The sequence below is a fragment of the Morus notabilis genome, unplaced genomic scaffold (genome assembly GCF_000414095.1).
Source record: "Morus notabilis unplaced genomic scaffold, ASM41409v2 Scaffold89, whole genome shotgun sequence".
Classification (NCBI taxonomy): Eukaryota; Viridiplantae; Streptophyta; class Magnoliopsida; order Rosales; family Moraceae; genus Morus; species Morus notabilis.
In genome coordinates this window covers 107,961-126,914 of record NW_010357100.1, presented here as the reverse complement: position 1 = coordinate 126,914, position 18,954 = coordinate 107,961, and the positions used below count along the sequence as shown (strand labels likewise).

General features: G+C 37.6%; 3 protein-coding genes and 1 pseudogene across 3 annotated transcripts; all 4 read left to right on the top strand.

Moving 5' to 3' along the window:
* Positions 1–2,795: 2,795 nt before the first annotated feature.
* Positions 2,796–5,404, top strand: LOC21401365 (G-type lectin S-receptor-like serine/threonine-protein kinase LECRK3). The gene has a single exon (XM_010089067.2). The coding sequence runs from the start codon at positions 2,867–2,869 to the stop codon at positions 5,261–5,263; it is 2,397 nt and encodes a 798-aa protein (XP_010087369.1). The 5' UTR covers positions 2,796–2,866; the 3' UTR covers positions 5,264–5,404.
* Positions 5,405–6,706: 1,302 nt separating this feature from the next.
* Positions 6,707–9,419, top strand: LOC21401363 (G-type lectin S-receptor-like serine/threonine-protein kinase LECRK3). Its single transcript, XM_010089065.2, has one exon. The coding sequence runs from the start codon at positions 6,707–6,709 to the stop codon at positions 9,215–9,217; it is 2,511 nt and encodes an 836-aa protein (XP_010087367.2). The 3' UTR covers positions 9,218–9,419.
* A 1,412-nt stretch (positions 9,420–10,831) lies between these two features.
* On the top strand, positions 10,832–13,486 carry LOC21401362 (G-type lectin S-receptor-like serine/threonine-protein kinase LECRK3). Its single transcript, XM_010089064.2, has one exon. The coding sequence runs from the start codon at positions 11,023–11,025 to the stop codon at positions 13,417–13,419; it is 2,397 nt and encodes a 798-aa protein (XP_010087366.1). The 5' UTR covers positions 10,832–11,022; the 3' UTR covers positions 13,420–13,486.
* Positions 13,487–13,941: 455 nt separating this feature from the next.
* Positions 13,942–15,741, top strand: LOC21401361 (annotated as a pseudogene).
* The last annotated feature ends 3,213 nt before the right edge of the window (positions 15,742–18,954 follow it).

The window sequence follows — 18,954 nt, the reverse complement described above, 5'->3', positions numbered from 1 at the left end:
TTATGTATACTATGCTAGATTATACTGCATACACTTAAGCAGTGCACATGAAGTATATGTATTTGAGTACATTCTATGTTATAGTATGCTTTGCTATGTCATATTGCATACACCTTAATAAGTCAAGAGGAACTTATAAGAATAATTATCAGTTGAGTGCCGTACCAGCCTCCACAAGGGAGGTAACTCATGCTCCACAAGGGAGAAACAGAAAATAACAATAATGTCCTCCGACTCAAGGGAGGCATTCAAGTTATAATCACGGTGTCGTGGGGGACCTTGCAAACCCTCACGTTCCGATGATTGCGCGCAAGTGGTACGCGAGCACTCGGGCCCATCAGTAAGAAAGATAAGATAAGATAATAAGATTATGATAAGACATCATAATTAAGCATAATCAGCTCATGCATATTTATTTATGTGTACTTACAGTTATTTTGTGAGATATAGTTCCTACTTGCTGAGCGAAAGCTCAATCAGATATGTTCATGTTGTAGGTAAGAAACCTATCAGCAATTCTTGAAGGGCAATGGCAAGCGGCGGACGAATGGTGGAGATGGGAATGGATAACGCTCACGCAGTTATCTTCCGCAGTAAGTTTAAGAAAAATTATGTATATGTATATATGATTTAAAGGTTTCAAGCATGTATGTTTAAAAAGTATAGGTACATATGTATGTTAAGGAAACCGAGGTTGTAGCTAACAACCCTCGTTTTGAGTATTTAAGTTTTAGAACGTTGCAACAGAGCATGCAACAAATAAATAAATTTTAAACATGACGATTTAAATGATTGATTTTAAAAGGGCTTTAAGATGTACTTGAATTTAAGATTTCTCACGAAATCCGTTTTAAAGTCAAAATTAAATGGCCCGATTGAATTGGCTAGTTTTAGAAAGGCTTTTAAAGAGCATTTGAAATAAGAGTTCAAATGCTGCTCTGTTTGAAAGATATTTTTAGAACGTTTTATCTTAACTGAAATTAAGAAAAGCTTTAAGAAATTTAGTGATTCACTTATTTGAAATTATTGTTACAAATTATGAAAGTATTCTTTCTTATATATAAAAAAAAAAAAAATGTTCCGCAAATTTTAAGAAACCCCAGTAAGTACAAGTTAAAGTTTAAGTTACAGTGGCGGCCTCATAGGAGGGTCGTCACAGGATATGAGATTGATTATCGTTTTTGTTTTGGGATTCATGATGTATATCTCTAACTAAACTCTTTAAGCTAGGGGTTTAGATGTAGTTCTATCTTTTGTTATGCTTTGAAGATATTTAGTATTTGTTAATGAAATTCCATTTCAATTCATTTGTGTTTTTCTATTTTTATTGCTCTAATTTACGATATAATGAATTAGTAATATAGATGTGTAAATTTAAACTTGGGAGAGTTACGTTCACATATTGGGATTTGAGAGACACAATTAGTTGAGTTTGGGAGGCCAATTGATTCGGGTAATCATAATAGGTTTGCTTAATGGGTGTTTATTAGGTTAAGTGAATAAAGATATTACTTAATCGACTTTACACACTATTTCACTCGGCACTCGGGAGAGGGAGTGAAATTACCTTAGAAAACCTAGATTAGTGAATTGACTAGACGTAGTTAACAAACCCAAATATTGGGGTTGCATAGCTTGATAGAACAAAAAAAAAAAAAAAAACCCCAACCCCTAGCCGCTTTACAAAGTTCCATTCGATCCCTTATTATTTCTAAATTCCATTTTTACTTGTTTTATTATTTTAATTTCATCATTTTAATTACTTAAATTATTCATATTCAATTGTCTAGATAAAGTTAAAATATAGTAACGATATTTAGTTTAATTTATAAAAACACTCAATTCTTATGAAACGATACTTAATAAATTATTACTTTATTACTTATTACAATTCATATATTTACCAGCTCATACATATTAAAAAGAATTTTGGCAACAATTAACTTTTTGTATTTTAATTTAAATTTATATGAATTGATTAACCTGTGAAGAGAGAAAGGAGTAAAACAGGTCACGACAATACTTTGTTTTCAAACTCGTGGCACACGTGCAAGAACTTTGATGTGGATGGCTAAAAACGATCCACGTAAAGAAATCATGGCATGCGGCCTCGTTTGTTTTGCTGATTCGAATTTAAAATTCGAGTTGAGATGTGATTTTATGTAAGAACTTTTTACTGTAACAAAAAAATTAGATGTAACTGTTTATGAGAGTCTTTTATTATAGTAAAACTCGAATTAACGAAACGAACGATGCTGCCGTACTAACTTTTTTTGTCTTTTATAGGCAACAGACGGAAATGTAGAAGAGGGTGTCAAGCACGAAAGCTTCAAGGTAGTTACCTACGAACTTACAAAGACTTGACAGCCCTGTTGTTATCTCGTAAGAAATAAAAGAACGAGCAAGTTTCTTTAAATCTTTTATTTTTATCACGTTATAAATAATAAACAATCTAGAAACTGTCTTCCCCAGCAATTAATCAAGACTTGTACGGCTTTCACTCTTGACTTGTACCCAATTAAAATATAGCAATGAAATGACAAAGCGACCAGTTCCCAGAATTTAATTTGACGCTGATTCTTTTAGTTATATATTAAAGTTATAATTCTTATAAATAATACCAATCAAAAATCAACCAAACTTCATCAAAATGCCTCTAGACCTCTCGTCTTTATTAGTAAAACAATCATTCATCAGCACAACGCAGACTGAATTCTTGTGGAGAGGGCCAGTCCCAAAGCCATGAGAAGAGCAACCACTACTCATAACTAGTAATATCAAACTTCCTACAGTAAGTTACTCTGATATCATCTTTAAATCATCACCATTCAATCTCATCTGATATTGTTTGAATCCATTCTGTACCATGGCTTTGGCACCACCATATCATATTCTCTGTTTCTTGATTTCTTTTCTTACGTTGCTCTGCTTCTCCACTGCCCAAACTCAAAGAAACATATCATTAGGCTCATCACTTACGGCAGTCAACAATGATAACTCGTCCTGGGAATCGCTATCCGGTGATTTCGCTTTTGGTTTCCTGAAAATTGGCAAAGAAGGTTTCCTAATAGCTATCTGGTTCAATAAAATAGCTGAGAAAACTGTTGTCTGGTCAGCAAATGGAAATAATCTGGTGCAACAAGGATCCAAAGTTGAGTTGACCAACCTTGGGCTCATTCTAAGGGACCCAAAGGGTAATCAGAAATGGAGTTCCGGAATTTCAGGAACTGGAGTTGCTTATGGAGACATGCTTGACACAGGCAATTTTGTCGTGGCAAACCAGAACTCTTCCAATTTGTGGGAGAGCTTTGACAATCCAACAGACACGTTATTGCCGTCGCAGACTCTGTCTCTAAACATGAAGCTTGTTGCTCGCTACTCAGAAGCGAATTATTCGAGAGGGAGATTCATGTTTGTGCTGCAATTGAATGGAAGTCTAGAGCTTTTCACAAGAGCATTCCCGCGAGATGATGCCAACGCTAAATCACATTGGAATAGCGGCACAGAGGGTAGTGGCTTTCAGGTGATGTTTAACCAGTCTGGCTCTATTTACGTTGCAGCAAAGAATGGAACCGTACTTAACACATTGGTTTCGCAATCTGCTTCAACGGAGAAGTTCTATAAAAGGGCAATTCTTGAATATGATGGAGTTTTCAGGCAGTATGTCTACCCGAAGAGCAATAGTAAGGGTTGGAATATGGCCTGGTCCCCATCTTCAACAAGCATACCTTCAAATATCTGTACTATTTCGGAAGAGATAGGTGGTGGAGCTTGCGGTTTCAACAGCTACTGCAGCCTGGGAAATGACCAAAGGCGATATTGCTCTTGCCCTGATGGTTACACCTTCATTGATCCGAATGATGAGATGGGAGGATGCAAAGCGACTTTCGAAGCTCAAAGTTGCGATGAAGGTTTGGGAGATGCTGATCATTTTGATTTTTATAGCATGGATCACACAAACTGGCCTTTTTCTGATTACGAGCATTTTCAATCGGTGAGCGAGGATTGGTGCAGGAAAGCTTGCCTGAGTGATTGCTTTTGCGCCCTTGCGATTTTTAATGATGGTGGTGGTTGCTGGAAGAAGAGAAATCCTTTCTCAAATGGGGTGATGGATTACAGTGTTGGTGCGAAAGCTCTAATCAAGATAAGAAAAGATAATTCTACTTCCAAGCTTGGATCCAGAGACTCGAAAAAGAAAGATTATTGGACACTTGTACTTATTGAATCAGTTCTTTTGAGTGTCTCAGCTTTTGTTAATGTGCTACTGCTAGCAGCCTTTGTAGTTCTTTTCCACATCAGACGAAAGAAATCAAAGGTAACTACACCAAATCAATTCAAACCTGCAATGAATTTGCAAAGCTTCACTTATGCGGAACTAGAAAAAGCTACTGATGGATTCAAGGAACAACTAGGAAGTGGCGCTTATGGCACTGTTTTCAAAGGTGCTCTGACTTTAGACAAGAAAACTTTGGTTGCTGCCAAGAAGCTCAACAATATGATGCAAGAAGGTGAGAAGGAATTCGAAGCAGAAGTAGTTGCTATCGGCCGTACAAATCATAAGAACTTGGTGCAGCTAATTGGGTTCTGCAATGAGGGGCAACACCGAATTCTTGTGTACGAATTTATGAGTAATGGATCCCTAGGAAACTTTCTTTTTGGATCTTCAAAGCCAAGCTGGTACCAAAGAATGCAAATTGCCTTGGGAATTGCAAGGGGCCTATTTTATTTGCACGAAGAGTGTAGGATGCAAATCATCCATTGCGATATCAAGCCTCAGAACATCCTTCTGGATGATTCTTATACAGCAAGAATTTCAGATTTTGGATTAGCAAAGATTTTGAAGATCAACCAGACTCGAACTATGACCGGAATAAGAGGGACCAAAGGATATGTAGCTGCCGAATGGTTTAGAAACATGGCTGTCACTGTCAAGGTGGATGTGTACAGCTACGGCATTCTGCTGTTGGAGCTCATTTGCTGCAGAAGGAATTTTGAGCATGAGATTGAGGATGCCACACAAATGATATTAGCTGATTGGGCATACGATTGCTACGCATGTCGGAAATTGGATTTCTTGGTGGAGGATGATGACGAGGCAATGGAGGACTTGAAGATGGTGGAGAAGTATGTAATGGTTGCAATATGGTGCATCCAAGAGGATCCATCACTGAGACCCTCAATGAAGAAAGTTGTTCAGATGCTTGAAGGAACCGTTGAAGTTTCAGTACCCCCAAACCCAACTTCATCGATCAGTTCCTTATAGATATCCATATCTATATGCATGACTTGTGGTACTACAGATCACGTGTGTTTCTTTCTTTTTGTGAATGTTTATTTGAATTGCGTGTTAATCTTAGTTTCAATGAGAAATAGTGCGATCAGACATATGTACTTTAAAAAAAAAAAAAACTGCATACTGAAACTCTATGCATGGTTATGTATTCTCTTTGAATAAAAGATATTAAACTATCTGTTGTTCTTGTTGTTGATCTGAAGTAGGATACAGTAAACAAATAAGATATAACATTAATGGGAAAGACAAAACATAAAAGATAAAGATAAGAAATAAGTATTAACAGTCAATTAGATTTGTTTCTTAATGGTATTTGCCTACTCTCTCTGATGCAAACTTTGTGGAACTAAATCAAGATAATCTTTTGCTAAGCAAACAAAAAGGAAACGTGGCTGTGAGAGTCACGACCGATATCAGAGGGACGAAAGGATATGTAGCTCCTGAATGGTTCAGAAACATGGCTGTGACAGTCAGGGTGGATGTATACAGCTTTGGCATTTTTCTGTTGGAGCTGATTTGCTGCAGAAAGAGATTCGAAGCGGAGGCAGAGGATGACACGCAAATGATACTGGCTGATTGGGCATATGACTGCTATGAAGATAGAAAACTATATGTGTTGATGGAGAATGATGTTGAGGCAATGAGTGACATGAAGAGGGTCGAAAAGTGATGGTTTCAATATGGTGCATCCAAGAGGATCCATCAATAAAACCTACAATGAAGAAAGTTATACAGATGCTTGAAGGATCTACTGAAGTCCCAATTCCCCCGGATCCATCCTCCTTGATCAGTTCTTTATAGATCCTTGTCTTTAGTAACGTGTAGTAATGCCGATTATGAGTGTCTTGTTTTTAAAAATACCTATTTTCTTGTTTGTTTACAAAAATCTGTACTATCATACATATTAAGACCATTATATGTAATTACTTCTATTTGTATTGTATGTCTAAGCCCCAAGACAATAAAAATCAAGTCAAAAAAGAAAAAAAAAAAAAAGGAAACTGTATTTTTTTCCGTTGCTGGAAGAAGTAAACTTTGTTCAACTAGTAAAGTGACACACGAAATTTAAAACAAGGCGTCTCTTTTATTTATTTATTTATTTATTTTTTTCTTCCTTTATATCAATACAAACTAATAAAAAAACTGGCTTATGAAAAAAGAAAAAATACTTGGAGCATCTGTCATTTGATAACAACATATAGATTACAAAATGCCGTCCAAATATATATACTTCGTCTTAACCTCAAAACATGACAATTAAAAGAGGACAACACATTATTCTCAAAAACATGGACATTGAAGTGGATCAGAAGTACCAAAACATTATTTTACTGATTTTTTGAATGAAAAAAAAAAATACCAAACATGTCTTCATTACTAGAACACCAGTCTTCAATGACGACTGAATTAACTATGGATAAACGCGTCTTTGACTTCCAAACCATGTTCATAATGGTCAGTACTAATTCCTGTATCAAGTATTTGGTATGTAAAGTTATAGACAACTTAACTACTTGTTTTTTCTCCTTCCTTTTCATGGCTTCCGCCCCAGCATTTTTGCTTCTTTTTATCATGCTGTTATGTTCCGCCACCGTCCAAGCTCAAAGAAAAATACCTTTAGGCTCACCACTCACTGCAATACTCATAAAAAACAGTAACAATACGTCCTGGGAATCGGAGTCTGGTGATTTTGCTTTTGGTTTTCAACAAATCGAAAAAGATGGATTTCTATTAGCAATCTGGTTCAACAAAATACCTGAGAGAACTATTGTCTGGTCAGCCAATGGAAATAATCTAGTTCAAGAAGGTTCGAAAGTTGAACTAACTATATCCGGGCTCTTTCTCATTGACCAAACAGGAAAGCAGATTTGGAGTACCACCAAAACCCCCAACACTGAAGTTTCTTATGCGGCCCTACTCGATGAGGGTAATCTCGTGCTGGCTAATCAGGACTCGGCCAATTTGTGGGAGAGTTTCAATGAACCAACAGACACAATATTACAAACTCAAACTTTGACTCTAGGTATGATCCTTGTTGCTCGTTATTCCGAATCAAATTACTCGAGTGGAAGATTTCATTTTAATCTGTCGGATAAAGGTCCGCGGCTCTACAAGAGAGCTTTCCCCACTGAAGTTGGCAACACTGCTTACTGGCAGAGCAACGAAGTGAGCAGTGAGTATCAACTGACCTTTAACCAGTCTGGTTTTTTTTGTCTAGAAGCAAAGAATGGCACAATACTTACTGTGCTATTATCAAGTACTACTTCTAGTTCAGAACGAGATTTCTACCGGAGAGTAATTCTCGAGTATGATGGTGTTCTGAGGCAGTATGTCTACCCTAAAGGAGATTATTCGATTTCCAGGTTGAAGTGGAGTATGGCACCTTCAACCTCTATACCTTCGGATATTTGCTCAAACCTTACGGAAAACACGGGAAGTGGATCTTGCGGGTTCAACAGCTACTGCAAATTGGGAGATGAGCAGCGACCAAGTTGCTTTTGCCCAGATGGTTACGTGTTCATTGATCCGGATGACAAGATCAAAGGCTGCAGGCCAGCGTTCGAAGCACAGAGTTGTGACAAAGATTCGCTGGATGGTGATCTTTTTGATCTTCATACTGTGGAAAATGCGGACTGGCCTGAAAGTCATTACGAGCATTTTATTCCAGTGACTGAAGAATGGTGTAGGAAAGCTTGCCTGAGTGATTGTTTTTGTGATCTTGCTTATTTCAAAAATGGTGATTGTTGGAAGAAGCAACTTCCTCTCAGGAATGGGAGGATGCGCTCCAACTATGGTGGGAAAGCTATGATCAAAATAAGGAAAGATAATTCTACATCCAAGCCTGGGGGGACTAAATCGAAAGGGCAAGATCAGCCAACAATGCTACTAATTGGATTTTTAAGTAGCTCGGTTTTTCTGAACATAGTAACGTTAGTAGGCTCTTTGGTTCTGTTCCGCTTCAGTAAGAAAGCGAAGGTGATTCAACCTTATGAGTTCATGCCAGACATGAATCTGAGAACTTTTGCTTATGCGGAGCTAGAAAAGGCTACAAATGGATTCGAGGAACAACTAGGCAGAGGCGCTTTTGGTACTGTTTTTAAAGGGGTTATACCATTTGGCAATGTAAGTCTGGTTGCGGTTAAAAAGTTGGACAACATGATGAAAGAAAGCGAACGAGAATTCAAAGCAGAAGTAAGTGCAATCGGCCGTACAAATCATAAGAACTTGGTACAGCTGATTGGGTTCTGCAACGAGGGGCAACACCGACTTCTTGTATACGAGTTCATGAGCAAGGGCTCCCTAGCAGGCTTTCTGTTTGGACCTTTAAGGCCAACATGGCACCACAGAATGCAAATTGCCTTGGAAATTGCAAGGGGTCTCTTTTACTTACACGAGGAATGCAGCACCCAAATCATTCATTGTGATGTCAAGCCTCAAAACATCTTGTTGGATGACTCTTATGCAGCAAGGATTTCAGATTTCGGATTAGCCAAGATTTTGAATACTGACCAGACACGAACAACTACTGGAATCAGGGGAACCAAAGGATATGTAGCTCCTGAATGGTTCAAAAACATGCCTGTCACTGTCAAGGTGGATGTGTACAGCTATGGCATTGTGTTGTTAGAGATCATTTGCTGCAGAAAGAATTTCGAAGCAGAAGTTGATGATGACACTCAAACGATACTCACAGATTGGGCTTATGATTGCTATGCAAGTGGGAAAATCGAAGTTTTAGTGAATAAGGATGATGAGGCAATGGAAGACATGAAGAGGGTGGAGAACTATGTGATGGTTGCATTATGGTGTATTCAAGAAGATCCATCACTTAGACCCGCAATGAAGAAGGTTGTTCGGATGCTTGAAGGAACCATTGAAGTCTCAGATCCCCCGGATCCGTCGTCGTTTATCAGTTTTTTATAGATCCTTTTGATTTCCCTAAGCCTAATTGCAGCTACTTTAGAGTGCATCAATGGCACAATCATGAATGAAGAATAACTACATACCTCAATATTCTCTATATAGAGTTGTCTATCTTTATCTTTCATTATTGTTTAGTAACAAGGATAATGTGAAGATTGGTCCTACTTGATAGTGTCTGTTATGATAGTTAAGGATTACAAAATCAATGAGTTATGATCCGGTTTTAAGTCTGATCTGGTTTTAAGTCTGCAGCTTATAATCTGACGTGTTCTCTAATTGGTGACATTGGTGACATGACTAATTCTTATTGGAGCTAGATTGGAGTGTAAAATATGTTATACTGGCATTGTAACAATTATTATTATAAGAGTTGTAATTGAGAGATAGAGACAGAATCAGAAGGAAAGAGAACTTATATCTTTGGGTTTTATTGGGCTTTGTACGTTTTCTGGGTGTTTGTTTCTCGGGAAAGTTTGTACTGTCAAGCAATATCAACTATCAATTTCTTTCGTGGCATTCTCTATGGTGGAACACTGTTTTTTACCGTTCGTTTAATTTTTTGACGGTCTGACATGCAATAGTAGTTATTCTATGTAGATTATTATAAATTTTTAATACAAATATGCACAGATCTAACCATTAAAAAATTAATTCAATGGTTAAAAAATAATGTTCATGAGTTTTTTAAGGTGTTTTAAGATGACTTTTTTTCCTTGCGTATTTGATAAGCCGATAAGCATATTTAATCAGAAAAGGCAAACAATTACTTTTGCAGCGCTATTTTCAAAGTTTTTCCTTTTTTTTTTTTTTTTTTTTCTCTTCCCTTTCTTCTAAGATGCTCCATTCGTTACGTTACATTAATGAAGTGTCCAAATTTTCAATACAAGACCACCGAAACTTGATTATTCCAATTTCAAAGTCCATCCCGTATATATTGGAATTTGGACTTTATGCCATATAACTTAACTTAAAAATAAAAATTGTTCTCTAAAAAATCAAATTTACTATTAGGATTGTGATTGAGATTTTGTAGCTGCCGGGTTTGATTTGGTAAGTCAATCATTGTGACTAGAAAAACAAGTAAAAGAACGAACACGTAGGCCTTGTTTATTTCGTCGATTCGAGTTTAAAATTCGAGTTTTGCTACAGTAAAAAGCTCTCAGAAACAGTCACATCTAACTTTTTGCTACAGTAAAAAGCTCTCACACAAAATTACATCTGTAAACTTTCTCAAATCGTGTACTTAATGCACACGTAAGAATTAATAAACGATCTAGAAAAGACATCCCCCAACAATTAGGGAGAATCAAGGAACATTTGACTTCATTTACACTTGTATGACTAATTAATAATTAGAAACGCTTGTATCATTTCAATCATTATTAAAATGGTTAGTAATGATTAATGCATTCTCCCAACTAATTATAAACAAATTAATAATTATCGTTTATTTTAATACTTGTGCGACTTTGACTTTTGACTTGTGCTCAAATAAAATATAACAATGAATTGACAAAGCAACAAGTTCCCAAAAATTTTAGGTTTTACGCTGATTCTTTTTGTTATATTCATGTTATGAGTAAAACCAATCAGAAATCAAGCAAACTTCATGAAAATGCCTCTAAAAGCTCTTAACTTTATTAGTAAAACAATTCTTGTGGAGAAGGCCAGTCCCAAAGCCATGAGAAGAGTAACCACTACTCCTAACTAGTAATATCAAACTTCCTACAGTAAGTTACTCTGATATCATCTTTAAATCATCACCATTCAATCTCATCTGATATTGTTTGAATCCATTCTGTACCATGGCTTTGGCACCACCATATCATATTCTCTGTTTCTTGATTTCTTTTCTTACGTTGCTCTGCTTCTCCACTGCCCAAACTCAAAGAAACATATCATTAGGCTCATCACTTACGGCAGTCAACAATGATAACTCGTCCTGGGAATCGCTATCCGGTGATTTCGCTTTTGGTTTCCTGAAAATTGGCAAAGAAGGTTTCCTAATAGCTATCTGGTTCAATAAAATAGCTGAGAAAACTGTTGTCTGGTCAGCAAATGGAAATAATCTGGTGCAACAAGGATCCAAAGTTGAGTTGACCAACCTGGGGCTCATTCTAAGGGACCCAAAGGGTAATCAGATATGGAGTTCCGGAATTTCAGGAACTGGAGTTGCTTATGGAGCCATGCTTGACACAGGCAATTTTGTCGTGGCAAACCAGAACTCTTCCAATTTGTGGGAGAGCTTTGACAATCCAACAGACACGTTATTGCCGTCGCAGACTCTGTCTCTAAACATGAAGCTTGTTGCTCGCTACTCAGAAGCGAATTATTCGAGAGGGAGATTCATGTTTGTGCTGCAATTGAATGGAAATCTAGAGCTTTTCACAAGAGCATTCCCGCGAGATGATGCCAACGCTAAATCACATTGGAATAGCGGCACGGAGGGTAGTGGCTTTCAGGTGATGTTTAACCAGTCTGGCTCTATTTACGTTGCAGCAAAGAATGGAACCGTACTTAACACATTGGTTTCGCAATCTGCTTCAACGGAGAAGTTCTATAAAAGGGCAATTCTTGAATATGATGGAGTTTTCAGGCAGTATGTCTACCCGAAGAGCAATAGTAAGGGTTGGAATATGGCCTGGTCCCCATCTTCAACAAGCATACCTTCAAATATCTGTACTATTTCGGAAGAGATAGGTGGTGGAGCTTGCGGTTTCAACAGCTACTGCAGCCTGGGAAATGACCAAAGGCGATATTGCTCTTGCCCTGATGGTTACACCTTCATTGATCCGAATGATGAGATGGGAGGATGCAAAGCGACTTTCGAAGCTCAAAGTTGCGATGAAGGTTTGGGAGATGCTGATCATTTTGATTTTTATAGCATGGATCACACAAACTGGCCTTTTTCTGATTACGAGCATTTTCCATCGGTGAGCGAGGATTGGTGCAGGAAAGCTTGCCTGAGTGATTGCTTTTGCGCCCTTGCAATCGTTAATGATGGTGGTGGTTGCTGGAAGAAGAGAAGTCCTTTCTCAAATGGGGTGATGGATTACAGTGTTGGTGCGAAAGCTCTAATCAAGATAAGAAAAGATAATTCTACTTCCAAGCTTGGATCCAGAGACTCGAAAAAGAAAGATTATTGGACACTTGTACTTATTGAATCAGTTCTTTTGAGTGTCTCAGCTTTTGTTAATGTGCTACTGCTAGCAGCCTTTGTAGTTCTTTTCCACATCAGACGAAAGAAATCAAAGGTAACTACACCAAATCAATTCAAACCAGGAATGAATTTGCAAACCTTCACTTATGTGGAACTAGAAAAAGCTACTGATGGATTCAAGGAACAACTAGGAAGTGGCGCTTTCAGCACTGTTTTCAAAGGTGCTCTGACTTTAGACAAGAAAACTTTGGTTGCTGTCAAGAAGCTAGACAATATGGTGCAAGAAGGTGAGAAGGAATTCGAAGCAGAAGTAATTGCTATCTGCCGTACAAATCATAAGAACTTGGTGCAGCTAATTGGGTTCTGCAATGAGGGGCAACACCGAATTCTTGTGTACGAATTTATGAGTAATGGATCCCTAGGAAACTTTCTTTTTGGATCTTCAAAGCCAAGCTGGTACCAAAGAATGCAAATTGCCTTGGGAATTGCAAGGGGCCTATTTTATTTGCAGGAAGAGTGTAGCATGCAAATCATCCATTGCGATATCAAGCCTCACAACATCCTTCTAGATGATTCTTACACAGCAAGAATTTCAGATTTTGGATTAGCGAAGATTTTGAAGATCGACCAGACTCGAACTGTGACCGGAATAAGAGGGACCAAAGGATATGTAGCTCCTGAATGGTTTAGAAACATGCCTGTTACAGTCAAGGTGGATGTGTACAGCTACGGCATTCTGCTGTTGGAGCTCATTTGCTGCAGAAGGAATGTTGAACAAGAGATTGAGGATGACGCACAAATGATATTAGCTGATTGGGCATATGATTGCTATGCGTGTCGGAAATTGGATTTCTTGGTGGAGGATGATGACGAGGCAATGGAGGACTTGAAGAGGGTGGAGAAGTATGTAATGGTTGCAATATGGTGCATCCAAGAGGATCCATCACTGAGACCCTCAATGAAGAAAGTTGTTCAGATGCTTGAAGGAACCGTTGAAGTTTCAGTTCCCCCAAACCCAACTTCATTGATCAGTTCCTTATAGATATCCATATCTATATCGCCTTTGATCACGTGTGTTTCTTTCTTTTTATGAATGTTTATTTGAATTGCGCGAGGATGTTTGGTAGAGGGATTCGTTCCCTGATTCGAATCATGATTCGTGGTTCGTTACAGTATTTTCTCTCACAAAAAATACACGTAAATCGAAAATGATTCGAATCACATGATTTGAATCCTCCAACCAAACGTGTGAGAAATAGTGCGATCAGACATATGTACTTTAAAAAAAAAAACTGCATACTGAAACTCTATGCATGGTTATGTATTCTCTTTGAATAAAAGATATTAAACTATCTGTTGTTCTTGTTGTTGATCTGAAGTAGGATACAGTAAACAAATAAGATATAACATTAATGGGAAAGACAAAACATAAAAGATAAAGATAAGAAATAAGTATTAACAGTCAATTAGATTTGTTTCTTAATGGTATTTGCCTACTCTCTCTGATGCAAACTTTGTGGAACTAAATCAAGATAATCTTTTGCGAAACAAACAAAAAGGGGGCATGGAGAAGGTAATGGAGTTATCTGATGCTGTTATGTTCGACCACTGCCCAAACTCAAAGAAACGTTTCTTTAGGCTCATCACTAACTGAACAGAAGAACAACAGTTTGTCGTGAGGATTGCCATCCGGGAATTCGCTTTCGGTTTCCAGAGAATCGAAAGAAATGGATTCCTGCTAGCTATCTGGTTCAGCAAAATACCTGAGAGGACTATTGTTTGGTCAGCCAATGGAAACAATCTGGTTCAGGAAGGATCCAAAGTTGAACTCACCATATCTGGCCTCTTCCTCAATGATCAGAAAGGAAACCAAATATGGAAAGCTGATATTGCAGGCACTGAAGTTGCCTATGCGGCGGTACTCGACACGGGGAATTTCATGCTGGTGAATAAAGACTCCATCAATTTGTGGGAGAGTTTTAATGAGCCAACAGACACATTGTTGCCCACACAAACTTTACTACCAGGAAGGAAACTCGTTGCTTGTTACTCGAAAACAAATTATTCGAGCGGGAAATTCCATCTAATGCTGCAAACGAAAGGAGTTGTAGCTTTCTACACAATAAAATTCCCACTAGATACCAATAACTACGTTTATTGGAAGAGCAACCGTACAGACGATGACAGCAGATTTCGGGTGAGCTTTAACCGGTCAGGCTCTGTCTACCTAGAGACGGGGAATGGTACCATTATTGATATGCCATTATTACCTTCAAATGCTAGTTCACGGCAAGAAGTATTATAAAGGGCGGTTTTCGAACATGATGGCGTTTTCAGGCATAATGTGTACCTGAAGAAGAACAGCAATCAAAGCTCATGGGAGTGGAATAAGGCGAAGTTCATGCCTTCAAACATCTGCAAGAGAATTTTGGACGAAGATGGACCTGGTGCCCGCAGGTTCAACAGCTATTGCAGCCTAGGAGATGACCAAAGGCCAAAGTGTTGTTGCCCGAATGGTTACACGTTCATCAATCCAAACGACGAGAAAAAGGGGTGCAAAAGAAGCTTCGATGCTCAAAGCTGTGATAAAAATCGCTCTCGCGAAACTGATGGTCTTTTCTATTTCTATAGCATGGAAAGCATGGACTGGCCTCAATCTGAGTACGAACACTTTGAAAGCGTGACAGAGAATTGGTGCAGATCGGCTTGCCTTGCTGACTGTTTCTGCGCTGTTACTGTTTTCAGAAATGGCGAGTGTTGGAAGATGAAAGTCCCTCTCACAAATGGAAGGACGGACCCCAGCGTCGGAGGGAAAGCTATGATCAAAATAGGAAAACAGAATTCCATTACAAAACATGGGGGTGGTGGTAGTAATACAGATTCGAAAAAGAAAGAGAATTCAAGACTAGTACTGATTGGATCAGTGCTTTTAAGTGGCTCTGTTTTTCTCAACATCCTTCTTCTGCTAGCAGCATGTCTAGTTCTTTTTCGCTTCAAAGGGAAGGCGAGGTTGGTATAGTTACCGAATCTCCAAGTCTCGAAGAGGATGTTGCGAAGTTTCACGTATGAAGAGCTAGAAAAAGCTACCAATGGATTCAGTGAGCAGCTAGGAAGTGGTGCTTTTGGTACTGTTTTCAAAGGGGTTTTGACATCTATTGGTGGAATTTGGGTCGCCATTAATTAGTTGGACAGCATGGTGAGAGAAGGCGAGCAGGAATTCAAAGCAGAAGTAAGCGCAATCGGACGCACAAATCATAAGAACTGAGTATAGCTGATTGGATTCTGCAACGAGGGGCAACACCGACTTCTCCTGTATGAGTTCATGAGCAATGGCTTTCTTGCAAGCTTCCTTTTCAGACTGTAAGGTGTTAGGAACCTTTAGAAGTCTTTTTCAAGTCTTAATAGTAGTATAAATAAGGGGTTTAGTTGCTAGGGAGAGGGGAGGATGTGTAGCGACCCTTTTTTGAGGCCGTCACTGTAACTAACTTTTTAATTTGTATTTATTGAAATTTTTTAAAATTTACGGAACATTTTTTTTAAAGGTCTTATAATAAACATAAAATACGAAATTGCTTTCTTAATTAAAATATTCAAACCTTAACATATCTGTTTCATAATCATAATTAACAAAACTATTTGTAACATAAAGCTGATTGCGGAAATATTTGCGAGTGGTATCCATATCCCGAGCCCCACATCGTTCGTCCACTCGCCGGCAGTCCATCAGACATTATATGTCGGTTGCTTACCTACAGTATAAACATTCTATAATGAGCTTTCGCTCAGCAAGTAGGAACTATCTCCCGCAAAATAACTGTAAGTTCACATGAATAAATATGCATGAGCTAATTATGATTAATTATGATGTCTTATCAGAATCTTATTATCTTATCTTATCTTTCTTTTGGGCCCAAGTGTTCGTACCACTTGCGCGCAATCATTGGGACGCGAGGGTTTGCAAGGTCCCCCATGACACCGTAATTATAACTTGAATGCCTCCCTTGAGTCGGATGACATTATTATTATTATTTTTCTCCCTTGTGGAGCTTGAGTTACCTCCCTTGTGGAGGCTGGTACGGCACTCAACTGAGATTACTCTTATAAGTTCCTCTTGGCTTATTAAGGTGTATGCAATATGACCTAGCATAACATACTATATCATGTTCTCGAACACATATAATTCAAGTGTACTGCTTAAGTGTATGTAGTATAACATAGCATAGCATTCATAACATTAAATGTACTCAAACATATATAGTTCATGTGTACTGTTTACTTTAAAATCTATTTATACTGTAGGCGAGACTCCTACTTACTTGATTTTCAAAGCTGGAATCCCCTTTTCACCTATCAGCCTAGTCTCTTACTTTCTTCTGAAAATGAACATCCATTAAGGGTGTGAGATTAACTGTTATTTGCTATTCTATTTTAGCAACTTATGAAGAAAAATATAACCATTTTCATAAAGCATATATTCCTTTCCTTTACTAAAGGATAATAAAGATTAATTTATTAAATCCTCAAAATCTTATTTTCCTAAATTTCCCTTGGTATGATATTAAGGCCCAATTCGACCTAGAACTTATACATGGTATTCTAACTTTTACGCCGCTGAAATTTATACTCCAACGGAGTCTCTTAAACTAATATGGGCGTTGGACCCACATTAAATATTCAAAATTTTACGGACCTATCGTATTGGGCTCGTAGGTGCCCGTCGGGATAATTCGCTCGGTAAACCACTATGTTCTTTAAAGAAAGCATTTTTTCTTGTAAACTTCCTTTATGAATACTTTCATTAAAATAAGATTTAATGTCATTGTATTTTGTTAGAATTCTATCTCGGGTTCTTTTATAACTTTTTGTTGAAACCGACACTATTTCAGTTTTGTCTTGTTAAAAACTGTGCAGTTTTTGAAATCTGTGTTTTACTGTATCTTAGAGTCGGATTTTAAAATTTGTTCTTCGCGAAAGTTCCTCGTTTCATCGAGATCTAAAATTTTTGTTTTTGGTAAAAGTTGAAATTCGGCCTCTAAAGGCCTCGTTTGGCTGAAAACCGTAGCTGCTGTTTTTCTTGAAACTGTTTTTCATTTTTTCTTGTAAACTTCCTTTATGAATACTTTCATTAAAATAAGATTTAATGTCATTGTATTTTGTTAGAATTCTATCTCGGGTTCTTTTATAACTTTTTGTTGAAACCGACACTATTTCAGTTTTGTCTTGTTAAAAACTGTGCAGTTTTTGAAATCTGTGTTTTACTGTATCTTAGAGTCGGATTTTAAAATTTGTTCTTCGCGAAAGTTCCTCGTTTCATCGAGATCTAAAATTTTTGTTTTTGGTAAAAGTTGAAATTCGGCCTCTAAAGGCCTCGTTTGGCTGAAAACCGTAGCTGCTGTTTTTCTTGAAACTGTTTTTAGTCAAAAACTGTGCCGTTTCGGGAATCTGTATTTTAGTACCTCTTAGGATCAGATTTTGAAAATACTTTCTTCATGAAATTTCTTCCTCTCGTCGAAATCTAAAATTGTTACTTTTGTGAAAAATCGAGATTGAGCCTCTAAGGATCCCGTTTGGCTGAACCAGTGGCTGCCAGTTTTTTTTTGAAACTGTGCTGGACAGCTTGTCCGTTTTTGTAAAATGATTTCAAACTTAGTTTTAGATTTAAAATTAGGTTTTGTCATAGTAACCGAAAATGTTCAAAACATCCAGGGCTATAAGTTCAAGTTTTGAAACATTGAAAAATCTCGCTCTAGGATCCTCATTTTCGGACTCCTCCTTTTCTCCTTCAACTTAAACTAGGATTTGTGGTGAGATTTATGGGAACTTTTGAGTGTGTGTGAGGTAAGGGATGGCTTGGTTTTGGTGAGGGAAAAGTTTAGAAAACTTGAGGGTTGGAGCTTTGGAGAACCGATTTTGGATATGGAGAAGGAAGTGAGATAAAGCAAAAGTTAGGCTTAGATCACATTGGTTCTATTTATAGACCTCTAGGTTATTACCTCCTTTAGTCTACTTAACTAACAAAAATTTTGCTTAAACCCCTTGAAGATGGCCGGCCAAGTGAAGAGAAAAGTGAAGGAAGAAATGTCATGATTTACTTTCAATCATTACTATCACATCAATCCTCTAGCACACTCAACATTTAACCAAAATTTTTGGCTATAAATCCTTGAAGATGGCCGGCCAAGTGAAGAGAAAAGTGAAGGAAGAAATGTCATGATTTACTTTCAATCATTACTATCACATCAAATCACACACACTAACCTACCCCTTGTACTTTTGTCCATTCCCTTAAGTTACTTATTAAAACTGTCTAAAATTATACTGACAGCTATTTTCTCCTGTATACAGGTACTGGATGCTAGTTTGTACTGTGCTGGGAGATTCTTAAAATTAAGATTCTCAAACTGTATCTGTACTGGAAATTCGTCCGTTTTAAAGCACGGTGAGAATTTATCGATCGAATTTGCTTGATCGGAAAAACATGAACTTAACGTGAAATCTGCTACAGAATATAGGAATGCAGATGTTAATTCCATAAATCCTTCAATCACAAAATGTACATAGTATAATGATTTTCCAG